Below are 14,238 nucleotides of genomic sequence, written 5' to 3'. Positions count from 1 at the left end.
AAAACAAATAATGAAGTAGAATTAGCGATTCAAGGGTTTTATGAAAAAAAATAATATATGACTTATTTTGAACCTTGTTTAAGACTGAAACCCTTCTGGGTCCTTAAGACCTAACTTGAGGGAACCCCAACAAAAGTGTATATTGTATTGGTTTTGAAGTGAAGTGAACTATATTTGTATAGCGCTTTTTCTCTAGTGACTCAAAGCGCTTTACATAGTGACACCCAATATCTAAGTTACATTTAAACCAGCGTGGGTGGCATTGGGGGCAGGTGGGTTAAGTGTCTTGCCCAAGGACACAACGGCAGTGACTAGGATGGCGGAAGGGGAGACCGAACCTGCAACCCTCAAGATGCTGGCACGGCCGCTCTACCAACCGAGCTATATGAAAAAATATCAACCTGGCCCCCACGTGCTTTGATTTTTCAGTGTACTGCCCTCAGTGGAAAAAGTTTGGACACCCCTGCCCTAATGTATAACAGTGCAAAATATTGCTCTTTTTTAGTGGTCTTTCTTGAACTATTTGCAAAAAATTATATAAAGATAACTAAAAACTTGTTGAAAAATAAACAAGTGATTCAATCATAAATAAATATTTCTACACATAGAAGTAATCATCAACTTAAAGTGTCCTCTTTGGGGATTGTAATAGAGATCCAGCTAGATTCATCAACTTACCGTATTTTTCGGACTATAAGTCGCAGTTTTTGTCATAGGTGCGACATATACTCCGGAGCGACTTATGTGTGAAATTATTAACACATTACCATAAAACATTAAATAATATTATGTATATCATTCGCGGAAGAGACCAAGAAAATATCAGCAATCGTCACACACACGTCAACCAATAAGAATTTGGCGGGGGAGGGTCATGGCAGAAGTGCATTGTGGGTCATGGGATGCTAACTGCTATATGCTATATCAGGGGTCGGGAACCTTTTTGGCTGAGAGAGCCAAGAACACAAATATTTTAAAATACATTTCTGCAAGAGCCATATAATATTTTTTTCGACACTGAACACAACTAAACGCGTGCATTTTTAAGCGAGACCAATTTCTACAGTATAATAAGTCTCTTATTCTTTGAAATAACATTGTTATTCTGAAGCTAACTGTGGAGGGGGCGTGGTATGCGGGCCTGCAGCGAAGCGGGATGTGCTAGGACCGGCCTCGAAATCAGCGACAGGTGCGTAGAAGGCCCACCTGAGCCTTGTTATCTAATCACCTGTCGCTCTGTTATAAGCAGCAGCAAGGAGGAGAGACAGGGTTGGGACTGGAGCCAGAGTGCGAGAGAGAACGAAAGAGAAAAAGACAATTGGTGGAAAGCAATGGAGAGACTTATTGAAAAACTAAAATTATTGCAACACTGAAACAGGCTCTCATGTCGATGCTTGGTGGTCTGAAGAACCCCCAGGACAGCAAGCCCTAAACTAACCAATAATAAATAAATCACTTCGTACCCTTAATGCAACTTTTTGAACAAGTGCGGTAGAAAAAGGATGGATGGATTCAAATGCATGAGCATGTTTTATATTTTGAACGTTATTTTTAACACTGTGATTACAAGTGGAATTATTCATTACTTATCTTGTTAAGCAATGTCAGCTCAGATTTATCCGAGAGCCAGATGCAGTCATCAAAAGAGCCACATCTGGCTCTAGAGCCATAGGTTCCCTACCCCTGTGCTATATGCTACTGCCGTAGCTATTAAAATGGATCATTTCATCATTGGCGGTAACTTATAAAAAGTGAGAAGGGCTGAACAAAAATGGCAGCGAAAAGGAAATCATGTACTGCAGAATACAAGCTGGACGTAGTGAAATATGCAGCAGAAAACCACAAGAGGAAGCGGCGCATACCTTTGGAGTTGGCAGAGTTGTTTAGAAGCGACATCGAGGAAGAAGATTTCATGGGATTTATGGATTAGAAGTGACAGATAGTTTGGTAAAGGTATAGCATGTTCTATATGTTATAGTTATTTGAATGACTCTTACCATAATATGTTAGGTTAACATAGCAGTTGGTTATTTATGCCTCATATAACCTACACTTATTCAGCCTGTTCACTATTCTTTATTTATTTTAAATTGCCTTTCAAATGTCTATTTTTGGTGTTGGGTTTTATCAGATACATTTCCCCCAAAAATGCGACTTATACTCCAGTGCAACGTATATATGTTTTTTCCCTTCTTTATCATGCATTTTCGGCCGGTGCGACATATACTCCGGTGCGATTTATAATCTGAAAAATGCAGTTATTCTAAACATTTCTTCCCAAAAAAAAAGAAATCTTTAACATCAATATTTATGGAACATGGTCCACAAAAAAATCTACCTGTCAACACTGAATATTGCATTGTTGTGTTTTTTTGTCAGTTTATGAACTTACATTCATATATTTTTGAAGTATTATTCAATAAATATATTTATAAAGGATTTTTGAATTGTTGCTATTTTTATCCATCCATCCATCCATCCATTATCTTCCGCTTACCCGAGGTCGGGTCGCGGGGGCAACAGCCTAAGCAGGGAAACCCAGACTTCCCTCTCCCCAGCCACTTCGTCTAGCTCTTCCCGGGGGATCCCGAGTCGTTCCCAGGCCAGCCGGGAGACATAGTCTTCCCAACGTGTCCTGGGTCTTCCCCGTGGCCTCCTACCGGTTGGACGTGCCCTAAACACCTCCCTAGGGAGGCGTTCGGGTGGCATCCTGACCAGATGCCCGAACCACCTCATCTGGCTCCTCTCCATGTGGAGGAGCAGCGGCTTTACTTTGAGTTCCTCCCGGATGACAGAGCTTCTCACCCTATCTCTAAGGGAGAGACCCAAACTCATTTGGGCCGCTTGTACCCGTGATCTTATCCTTTCTCTCATGACCCAAAGCTCATGACCATAGGTGAGGATGGGAACGTAGATCGACCGGTAAATTGAGAGCTTTGCCTTCCGGCTCAGCTCCTTCTTCACCACAACGGATCGGTACAACTTCCGCATTACTGAAGACGCCGCACCGATCCGCCTGTCGATCTCACGATCCACTCTTCCCTCACTCGTGAACAAGACTCCTAGGTACTTGAAATCCTCCACTTGGGGCAGGGTCTCCTCCCCAACCCGGAGATGGCACTCCACCCTTTTCCGGGCGAGAACCATGGACTCGGACTTGGAGGTGCTGATTCTCATTCCGGTCGCTTCACACTCGGCTGCGAACCGATCCAGCCGAGTTGCTGGAGATGTTGCTATTTTTAGAATATTTTTAAAAAATCTCACATACCCCTTGGCATAACTTCAAGTACCCCCAGGGGTACACGTACCCCCATTTGAGAACCACTGCCTTAAAGGTACCGGCTTTGACGTCCCTACAACCTGTTGTCACGTCCGCTTTTCCTCCTTACAAACAGAGTGCCAGGACAGTCACGTAAAATATGCAGCTTCTACACACAAGTGAATGCAAAGCATACTTGGTCAACAGCCATACAGGTCACGCTGAGGGTGGCCGTATAAAAAACTTCAACACTGTTATAAATATGCGCCACACTGTGAACCCACACTAAACAAGAATGACAAACACATTTCGGGAGAACATCCGCACCGTAACACAACAGAACAAATACCCAGAACCCCTTGTAGCACAAACTCTGAGGGGGACGCTACAATATCTGGCTGGCTTGGGAACATCAGATTAGATCAGTGTGTCGCAAACTGAGCAGTTAAAAGGCCTGAATGTTTGATTTATACATTATTGTTATTTTATTTTCAAATATGTTATTAGCCTGTGGAAAAAGTTTATTTTGATGTATACCTCAGAACACTGCAAAAAGAAAACAGGCATTCAATTTTCATTAAAATGTTATTTGATATGCCATTGATATTTTTTTTTTAATTATTATTATTTGAAACTCGATTTTGCACGTCACTATAAAGTTATATAAGCCTGGCTTGTTCAATATTCAATGCAAAACTTTTGTCAACGATTGTCTGGACTCATTCCCAAGCTCTACGTGGTGATGAGCAAAACACTCCAGTCCAGTTCTTACACTGAGTTTGTCCAGGGCGAGGTTGCAGAAGGAGCAGTTTGCTTCTGGGGACCAGTCATCCACCTGCTTGGGTTCACAGCCTGGAATGGGAGAAGAGCCGTAAGAAATCGACAAGGAAGTAATGAAGGTCAAGAGAAGCTTTAACAATATTTGTCGTGCACAGACAAGCTTAAGGCCGTATGATTAGGAACCAGACTAAGATATGAGGAGAAAATGTTAGACAAACATTCCAGAAGAAGCATTTGAAAGTCCAGGAGTGGCCTAGCCAGTCTCCAGACCTCAACCCCATAGAAAATCTGTGGAGGGAGTTGAAAGTCCGTGTTGCTCGGCGACAGCCCCAAAACATCACTGCTCTCGAGAAGATCTGCATAGGGGAATGGGCCGAAATACCAGCTACTGTGTGTGCAAACCTGTTAAAGTAATCGTTTGACCTCTGTTATTGCCAACAAAGGTTATATTACAAAGTAGTGAGCTGAATTTTTCTTATTGACCAAATACTTATTTTCCACCATAATTTAAAAAAAAATTCTTTAAAATTCCTACAATGTGAATTCCTGGATTTTTTTCCCCCATTCTGTCTCTCACAGTTGAAGTGTACCTATGATGAAAATTACAGACCTCTGTTATCATTTTAAGTGCGAGAACTTGCACAATCGCTGGCTGACTAAATACTTTTTGCCCCACTGTAAATGTGTATATATATATATATACATACACACACAGTACAGGCCAAAAGTTTGAATGAAACTCCAGCAGGTCGTCGTGCATTATTTTTAGTTTGTTTGTGTTTTCCTGTGTGTAGTGCTTTAGTTCTTGTCTTGCGCTTTTATTTTGGTGGTCCTTCCTGTTTTGTCTGTGTTTTCCCGTAGCAGATTCATGTCTTCCTTTGGGTGCTATTCCCCGCACATGCTTTGCGTTAGCATTTAAGTTGTTGCTATCCTTGTTTGTGTGGACACTGTAGATTGTCACGTCATGTAGGGATGTACCTTGTGGACGCCGTAAGTTTTTGCCGACGTCCAGCATTTTGTTTCTGTTTACTTTGTAGCTGGTTCAGTATTACTTTTGCTTTGCGTAGCCATTGCCATTCCCTTTCGTTCCATTTTTTCTTTAAGCATTGCATACCTTTTTACCTGCATGCTGCCTCCCGCTGTGGTCTGCATATTGGTATCACAACAAACCATCCTCATCTCACCCCGACACGTTCCGACTTTTACAAAGCAATGAACTACCTACTGACATGGAGTATTATGCCGAGTTCGACACAGCACAGACACTAAGCAACGGCACATTATTTGGAGATTATAATTATTGATTTGCAATAAATATGTTTTGGGACCAATTAGGTGAGGTTGCGTCATTTCCCACGGCACACCAGGCAATATATCACAGTGGTTGAAAAACACTACCCTAGGCAGTAAGGAAAATTAATAGTGGGATGAGGATATTCATGGCTACTCACCATCAAACAACTTCAGGTCTCTTGTCAACATGGAGCCACAAATCCCCTCTAAGATGCTTTCAAAGCCTGCGAGAGAAGAAACAACACACTTGATACATCAACTTATGATCGACTTCATTGTGGCACACTGCTTCTGGAATCAAAGTGAGAAAAACCTGCACAAATGTCATGTTAGTGAGACACAGGTGCACACATGTCATGTTAGTGAGACAAAGGTGCACAAATGTCATGTTAGTTAGTGAGACTAAGGTGCACAAATGTCATGTTAGTGAGAATAAAGCGCACAAATGTCATGTTAGTTAGTGAGACAAAGGTGCACAAATGTCATGTTAGTTAGTGAGACAAAGGTGCACAAATGTCATGTTAGTTAGTGAGACAAAGGTGCACAAATGTCATGTTAGTTAGTGAGACTAAGGTGCACAAATGTCATGTTAGTTAGTGAGACAAAGGTGCACAAATGTCATGTTAGTGAGACTAAGGTGCACACATGTCATGTTAGTGAGACAAAGGTGCACAAATGTCATGTTAGTTAGTGAGACAAAGGTGCACAAATGTCATGTTAGTTAGTGAGACAAAGGTGCACAAATGTCATGTTAGTTAGTGAGACAAAGGTGCAAAAATGTCATGTTAGTTAGTGAGACAAAGGTGCACAAATGTCATGTTAGTTAGTGAGACAAAGGTGCACAAATGTCATGTTAGTTAGTGAGACAAAGGTGCACAAATGTCATGTTAGTTAGTGAGACTAAGGTGCACAAATGTCATGTTAGTGAGTGAGACTAAGGTGCACAAATGTCATGTTAGTGAGACTAAAGAGCACAAATGTCATGTTAGTTAGTGAGACAAAGGTGCACAAATGTCATGTTAGTTAGTGAGACAAAGGTGCACAAATGTCATGTTAGTTAGTGAGACAAAGGTGCACAAATGTCATGTTAGTTAGTGAGACAAAGGTGCACAAATGTCATGTCAGTTAGTGAGACAAAGGGGCACAAATGTCATGTTAGTGAGACAAAGGTGCACACGTCATGTTAGTTAGTGAGACAAATGTGCACAAATGTCATGTTAGTTAGTGAGACAAAGGTGCACAAATGTCATGTTAGTGAGACTAAAGCGCACAAATGTCATGTTAGTTAGTGAGACAAAGGTGCACAAATGTCATGTTAGTTAGTGAGACAAAGGTGCACAAATGTCATGTTAGTTAGTGAGACAAAGGTGCACAAATGTCATGTTAGTTAGTGAGACAAAGGTGCACAAATGTCATGTTAGTTAGTGAGACAAAGGTGCACAAATGTCATGTCAGTTAGTGGGACAAAGGTGCACAAATGTCATGTTAGTTAGTGAGACAAAGGTGCACAAATGTCATGTTAGTTAGTGAGACAAAGGTGCACAAATGTCATGTTAGTGAGACAAAGGTGCACAAATGTCATGTCAGTTAGTGAGACTAAGGTGCACAAATGCCATGTTAGTTAGTGAGACAAAGGTGCACAAATGTCATGTTAGTTAGTGAGACAAAGGGGCACAAATGTCATGTTAGTGAGACTAAGGTGCACAAATGTCATGTTAGTTAGTGAGACAAAGGGGCACAAATGTCATGTTAGTGAGACAAAGGTGCACAAATGTCATGTTAGTTAGTGAGACAAAGGGGCACACATGTCATGTTAGTGAGACTAAAGTGCACAAATGTCATGTTAGTGAGACTAAAGTGCACAAATGTCATGTTAGTGAGACTAAAGTGCACAAAAGTGATGTTAGTTAGTGAGACAAAGGTGCACAAATGTCATGTTAGTTAGTGAGACTAAGGTGCACACATGTCATGTTAGTTAGTGAGACAAAGGTGCACAAATGTCATGTTAGTTAGTGAGACAAAGGTGCACAAATGTCATGTTAGTTAGTGAGACAAAAGGTGCACAAATGTCATGTTAGTTAGTGAGACTAAGGTGCACAAATGTCATGTTAGTTAGTGAGACTAAGGTGCACAAATGTCATGTTAGTTAGTGAGACAAAGGTGCACAAATGTGATGTTAGTTAGTGAGACAAAGGTGCACAAATGTGATGTTAGTTAGTGAGACAAAGGGGCACAAATGTCATGTTAGTTAGTGAGACAAAGGTGCACAAATGTCATGTTAGTTAGTGAGACAAAGGTGCACAAACGTCATGTTAGTTAGACAAAGGTGCACAAACGTCATGTTAGTTAGACAAAGGTGCACAAATGTCATGTTAGTTAGTGAGACAAAGGTGCACAAACGTCATGTTAGTTAGACAAAGGTGCACAAACGTCATGTTAGTTAGACAAAGGTGCACAAATGTCATGTTAGTTAGACAAATGTGCACAAACTTCATGTTAGTTAGTGAGACAAAGGTGCACAAACGTCATGTTAGTTAGACAAAGGTGCACAAACTTCATGTTAGTTAGTGAGACAAAGGTGCACAAACGTCATGTTAGTGAGACAAAGGTGCACAAATGTCATGATAGTTAGTGAGACAAAGGTGCACAAATGTCATGTTAGTGAGACTAAAGTGCACAAATGTCATGTTAGGTAGTGGGACTAAGGTGCACAAATGTCATGTTAGTGAGACAAAGGTGCACAAATGTCATGTTAGTTAGTGAGACAAAGGTGCACAAATGTCATGTTAGTGAGACAAAGGTGCACAAATGTCATGATAGTTAGTGAGACAAAGGTGCACAAATGTCATGTTAGTGAGACTAAAGTGCACAAATGTCATGTTAGGTAGTGAGACTAAGGTGCACAAATGTCATGTTAGTGAGACAAATGTGCACAAACTTCATGTTAGTTAGTGAGACAAAGGTGCACAAATGTCATGTTAGTTAGTGAGACAAAGGTGCACAAATGTCATGTTAGTTAGTGAGACTAAGGTGCACAAATGTAATGTTAGTTAGTGAGACAAAGGTGCACAAATGTCATGTTAGTTAGTGAGACAAAGGTGCACAAATGTCATGTTAGTTAGTGAGACAAAGGTGCACAAATGTCATGTTAGTTAGTGAGACAAAGGTGCACAAATGTCATGTTAGTTAGTGAGACAAAGGTGCACAAATGTCATGTTAGTTAGTGAGACAAAGGTGCACAAACGTCATGTTAGTTAGTGAGACAAAGGTGCACAAATGTCAGGTTAGTTAGTGAGACAAAGGTGCACAAATGTCATGTTAGTTAGTGAGACAAAGGTGCACAAATGTCATGTTAGTTAGTGAGACAAAGGTGCACAAATGTCATGTTAGTTAGTGAGACAAAGGTGCACAAATGTCATGTTAGTTAGTGAGACAAAGGTGCACAAACGTCATGTTAGTTAGTGAGACAAAGGTGCACAAACGTCATGTTAGTTAGTGAGACAAAGGTGCACAAACGTCATGTTAGTTAGTGAGACAAAGGTGCACAAACGTCATGTTAGTTAGTGAGACAAAGGTGCACAAACGTCATGTTAGTTAGTGAGACAAAGGTGCACAAATGTCATGTTAGTTAGTGAGACAAAGGGGCACAAATGTCATGTTAGTTAGTGAGACAAAGGTGCACAAATGTCATGTTAGTTAGTGAGACAAAGGTGCACAAATGTCATGTTAGTTAGTGAGACAAAGGTGCACAAACGTCATGTTAGTTAGTGAGACAAAGGTGCACAAATGTCATGTTAGTGAGACAAAGGTGCACAGACGTCATGTTAGTTAGTGAGACAAACGTTGAAGAAGTAGTATTGTGATCACGTGACCGCGGCCCCAATCCCCTCCCCCACCGCCTCCATGTTAGCCCAGGTTGTGTACACAATGCTAGCAGTGTAATGGGGTGTGTGACAGCCTCCAGCTGCGGCCTGTGTGGATGTGCTGTCGGCTGTGAGATCATTAGATGAGTGGTTGTGGTGTCCAAGAGACAAAAAGCGAAGAAGATCCTCGCCTGTCACTCGCGGGCGCCTCAACAGTTGCGGCTAGCTGGTTAGCATGCTAGTTAGCATGCTAGCTCGGCAGGCAGCTAGTTCATCACTTTAGCTGGTTAGCATGCTAGTTAGCGTGCTAGTTAGCATGCTAGTTAGACAAAGGTGCACAAATGTCATGTTAGTTAGTGAGACAAAGGTGCACAAACGTCATGTTAGTTAGACAAAGGTGCACAAACGTCATGTTAGTTAGACAAAGGTGCACAAATGTCATGTTAGTTAGACAAATGTGCACAAACTTCATGTTAGTTAGTGAGACAAAGGTGCACAAACGTCATGTTAGTTAGACAAAGGTGCACAAACTTCATGTTAGTTAGTGAGACAAAGGTGCACAAACGTCATGTTAGTGAGACAAAGGTGCACAAATGTCATGATAGTTAGTGAGACAAAGGTGCACAAATGTCATGTTAGTGAGACTAAAGTGCACAAATGTCATGTTAGGTAGTGGGACTAAGGTGCACAAATGTCATGTTAGTGAGACAAAGGTGCACAAATGTCATGTTAGTTAGTGAGACAAAGGTGCACAAATGTCATGTTAGTGAGACAAAGGTGCACAAATGTCATGATAGTTAGTGAGACAAAGGTGCACAAATGTCATGTTAGTGAGACTAAAGTGCACAAATGTCATGTTAGGTAGTGAGACTAAGGTGCACAAATGTCATGTTAGTGAGACAAATGTGCACAAACTTCATGTTAGTTAGTGAGACAAAGGTGCACAAATGTCATGTTAGTTAGTGAGACAAAGGTGCACAAATGTCATGTTAGTTAGTGAGACTAAGGTGCACAAATGTAATGTTAGTTAGTGAGACAAAGGTGCACAAATGTCATGTTAGTTAGTGAGACAAAGGTGCACAAATGTCATGTTAGTTAGTGAGACAAAGGTGCACAAATGTCATGTTAGTTAGTGAGACAAAGGTGCACAAATGTCATGTTAGTTAGTGAGACAAAGGTGCACAAATGTCATGTTAGTTAGTGAGACAAAGGTGCACAAACGTCATGTTAGTTAGTGAGACAAAGGTGCACAAATGTCAGGTTAGTTAGTGAGACAAAGGTGCACAAATGTCATGTTAGTTAGTGAGACAAAGGTGCACAAATGTCATGTTAGTTAGTGAGACAAAGGTGCACAAATGTCATGTTAGTTAGTGAGACAAAGGTGCACAAATGTCATGTTAGTTAGTGAGACAAAGGTGCACAAATGTCATGTTAGTTAGTGAGACAAAGGTGCACAAACGTCATGTTAGTTAGTGAGACAAAGGTGCACAAACGTCATGTTAGTTAGTGAGACAAAGGTGCACAAACGTCATGTTAGTTAGTGAGACAAAGGTGCACAAACGTCATGTTAGTTAGTGAGACAAAGGTGCACAAACGTCATGTTAGTTAGTGAGACAAAGGTGCACAAATGTCATGTTAGTTAGTGAGACAAAGGGGCACAAATGTCATGTTAGTTAGTGAGACAAAGGTGCACAAATGTCATGTTAGTTAGTGAGACAAAGGTGCACAAATGTCATGTTAGTTAGTGAGACAAAGGTGCACAAACGTCATGTTAGTTAGTGAGACAAAGGTGCACAAATGTCATGTTAGTGAGACAAAGGTGCACAGACGTCATGTTAGTTAGTGAGACAAACGTTGAAGAAGTAGTATTGTGATCACGTGACCGCGGCCCCAATCCCCTCCCCCACCGCCTCCATGTTAGCCCAGGTTGTGTACACAATGCTAGCAGTCTAATGGGGTGTGTGACAGCCTCCAGCTGCGGCCTGTGTGGATGTGCTGTCGGCTGTGAGATCATTAGATGAGTGGTTGTGGTGTCCAAGAGACAAAAAGCGAAGAAGATCCTCGCCTGTCACTCGCGGGCGCCTCAACAGTTGCGGCTAGCTGGTTAGCATGCTAGTTAGCATGCTAGCTCGGCAGGCAGCTAGTTCATCACTTTAGCTGGTTAGCATGCTAGTTAGCGTGCTAGTTAGCATGCTAGTTAGCATGCTAGTCAGTGAGTCCAGTGGGTGTCCGGCGAGCAGGAAGCTAATTAAAGCCGCGGAGGAGGAACATGTACATATAGTACATATAGTACATATAGTACATATAGTACACATAGTACACATAAAAGTACACTTAAGTACATCTAGTACATGTAAGTAAAAGACTTACCGACGCAGTGGAGCAGCTTATATCGCCAGGAGTCAAGTTCCCGTCGAAATCCTTTTCTTTCTGCCGTGCACTTGGAGCACGGCACCGCCGCCATTCTGCCTCCTTCTCTCTCTCTCTCTCTCTACCTCTCTCTCTCTTTCTCCCAGTCTCTCTCTCCCTCTCCCCCCACCCCTTTCTTTCTCTCTCTCTCGCTCGCTTTTCCTCTGCCCCCTCTCTCTCTTTCCCTCCCTCTATTTCAACTCTCTCTCTTCCTGTCCCTCTTTCCCTTTCTCTCTCTCTCCTTCTGTCTCTCTCTCTTTCCCATTCTCTCCCCCTCTCTGTCTTTACCTTTCACTCTCACACACTCTCTCTCTCTTTCCCCTTCTCCCCCTCTCTCTCTCTTCCTCTCTGTCTTTCTCTCTCCGTCTATATTGCTCTCTCCCCCTCTCTCTTTTCCTCTCTCTCTTTCACCCCTCTCTCTCTCTTGCTCTCTCTCTCTCTATTGCCGTCTGTCCCTCTCTCACTTTCTCCCTTTTCCTTTCTCTCTCTCTGTCTCTCTTGTTCTCTCTCTCTCTTCCTCTCTCTCTATTGCTGTCTCTCCCTTCTCTCTTTTCCCTTCTCTCTCTCTCTCTCCCTCTCTCACTCTGTCTCTCTTGTTCTACCCCTCTCTTTATCTTCCTCTCTCTCGCTCTATTGATGTCTCTCTCTCGCTCTCTCTCTCTCTTGTTCTCCCTCTCTCTCCCCTTCTCTCCCCCCCTCTCCCACCCTCTCTCTCGTTCCTTCCCTCTATCTCCCTTCTCTCTCTCTTTCCCCTTCTCTCTCTGTCTCTCTGTCTCTCTTGTGCTCCCCCTCTCTTTCTCTTCCTCTCTCACTCTCTATTGTTGTCTCTCTCTCTCTCTCTCTGTCTGTCTCTCTCACTCTCTTGTTCTCCCCCTCTCTCTCTCTTTCCCTTTCTCTCCCTCTCTCTATCTTTACCTTTCTCTCTCCCTCCCACTCTGTCTCCCCTCTCCCTCTCTCTCTTACCCCTTCTCCCCATCTCTCTTTCTCCCTTTCTCGTTCCGTCTCTCTCTTTCTCTCTCTGTCTATATTGCTCTCTCCCCCTCTCTCTTTTCTTCTCTCTCTCTTTCACCTCTCTCTCTCTCTTTCTCTCTCCCGCCCTCTATTTCTCCTTCTCTACTCTCTTTCTCCCCCCCTCTCTCTTCCTCTCTCTTTCCCTTTCTCTCTCCCCCCTTCTCCCTCTCTCTCTTACCCCTTCTCCCCATCTCTCTTTCTCCCTTTCTCGTTCCCCCTCTCTCTCTTTCTCTCTCTGTCTATATTGCTCTCTGCCCCTCTCTCTTTTCTTCTCTCTCTCTTTCACCTCTCTCTCTCTCTCTTTCTCTCTCCCGCCCTCTATTTCTCCTTCTCTACTCTCTTTCTCCCCCCCTCTCTCTTCCTCTCTCTTTCCCTTTCTCTCTCCCCCCTTCTCTCTCTACCCATCTTGCTCTCCCCCCTCTCCCTCCCCCTCCCTCTCTCATGAGCAGGTGTTTAACAGACAAGATGCCCCCCCCCCCCCCCCAATATGCGGTCCTCTCCAAGGTTTCTCATAGTCATACTTGCCAACCCTCCCGGACTTCTGAACTTCAGCGCCTCTCCCGGGACAAATTCACTCCCGTAAATCTCCCGAAATTCAGGCGGAGCTGGAGGCCACGCCCCCTGCAGCTCCATGCGGACCTGAGTGAGGACAGCCTGTTTTCACGTCCGCTTTCCCGCGTCTGCCTCAATGAAGTTATAACTGTAGAATGATCGAGGGGGAGTTCTTGCTTTCATATGTGGCAGTTTCATTAACGTCCTCCCAGCGCGGTAACAACACACAACAACAGCAGTCACTGTTGTGACACTCTTAAACAGGACAATACTGCCATCTACTGGACATGCACCACAACACCTCCAGGCAACTTCAACCCTTTACTAATACTCGATCTATTCACATCCCATCAAAGCTCCTCATCCCACCCCCCCGGATTGTAAATAATGTCAATAATTCAATGTACATACTATGATGATGAACTTGTGTGATGACTATATTATGTTGATAGTATATATTTGTACCATGAATTGATTAACGTGGGACCCCGACTTAAACAAGTTGAACAACTTATTGGTGGTGTTACCATTTAGTGGTCAATTGTACGGAATATGTACTGTACTGTGCAAACTACTAATAAAAGTATCAATCAATCAAATCCTCCGTTCTTAACCACGCCCCCAACCACGCCCCCCCGCCCCACCTCCCGAAATCGGAGGTCTCAAGCCTGGCAAATATGCTCATAGTCATCATTGTCACTGTCACTGACATCCCACTGGGTGTGAGTTTTTCCTTGCCCTCATGTGGGCTCTGCTGAGGATGTTGTTGTGGCTTGTGCAGCCCTTTGAGACACTTGTGATTTAGGGTTTATTGACGGATTGAACATGTGTTTACGTTGCCAAAGTCGGCATTAGAAGACAATCATAATAGTTGAAATGTATCAAAGTTAAAACTAAAACAAAGTATAATTCAAATATAAGTCTGTTATAATAAAAGTTGGGGCAGAGGGTTCTTTTCTTTTTTCTTGTTTTTATTGGGGGTTAAAAAAAAGAAGAAAAGGGATCTGTTTCTTATTGCTTGTTTTATTTGTTTCTCCTATTACATGAATAAATAAAGACATTAAAAAAATG

At 42.6% G+C, this 14,238-nt stretch overlaps 1 protein-coding gene across 2 annotated transcripts in view; it reads right to left on the bottom strand.

The window, feature by feature from the left end:
- Positions 1 to 12,259, bottom strand: part of lcorl (ligand dependent nuclear receptor corepressor-like) — a 50,908-nt gene extending 38,649 nt beyond the window's left edge. The window contains exons 1-3 of one of the 2 annotated variants that reach the window (XM_061916258.1): positions 11,566 to 12,259; positions 5,491 to 5,556; positions 4,032 to 4,111 (exon numbers count right to left, since the gene is read on the bottom strand). In XM_061916258.1, the coding sequence (XP_061772242.1) occupies positions 4,032 to 4,111; positions 5,491 to 5,556; positions 11,566 to 11,659 (240 nt within the window). In that variant the 5' untranslated portion in view covers positions 11,660 to 12,259. The remainder of the gene's footprint in view (positions 1 to 4,031; positions 4,112 to 5,490; positions 5,557 to 11,565) is intronic. The other variant, XM_061916249.1, reaches the window with a different exon arrangement.
- Positions 12,260 to 14,238: the final 1,979 nt, after the last annotated feature.

This window comes from Nerophis ophidion, linkage group LG01, assembly GCF_033978795.1.
Source record: "Nerophis ophidion isolate RoL-2023_Sa linkage group LG01, RoL_Noph_v1.0, whole genome shotgun sequence".
NCBI classification, from domain to species: Eukaryota; Metazoa; Chordata; class Actinopteri; order Syngnathiformes; family Syngnathidae; genus Nerophis; species Nerophis ophidion.
This window is presented reverse-complemented; position numbering and strand designations above follow the sequence as displayed.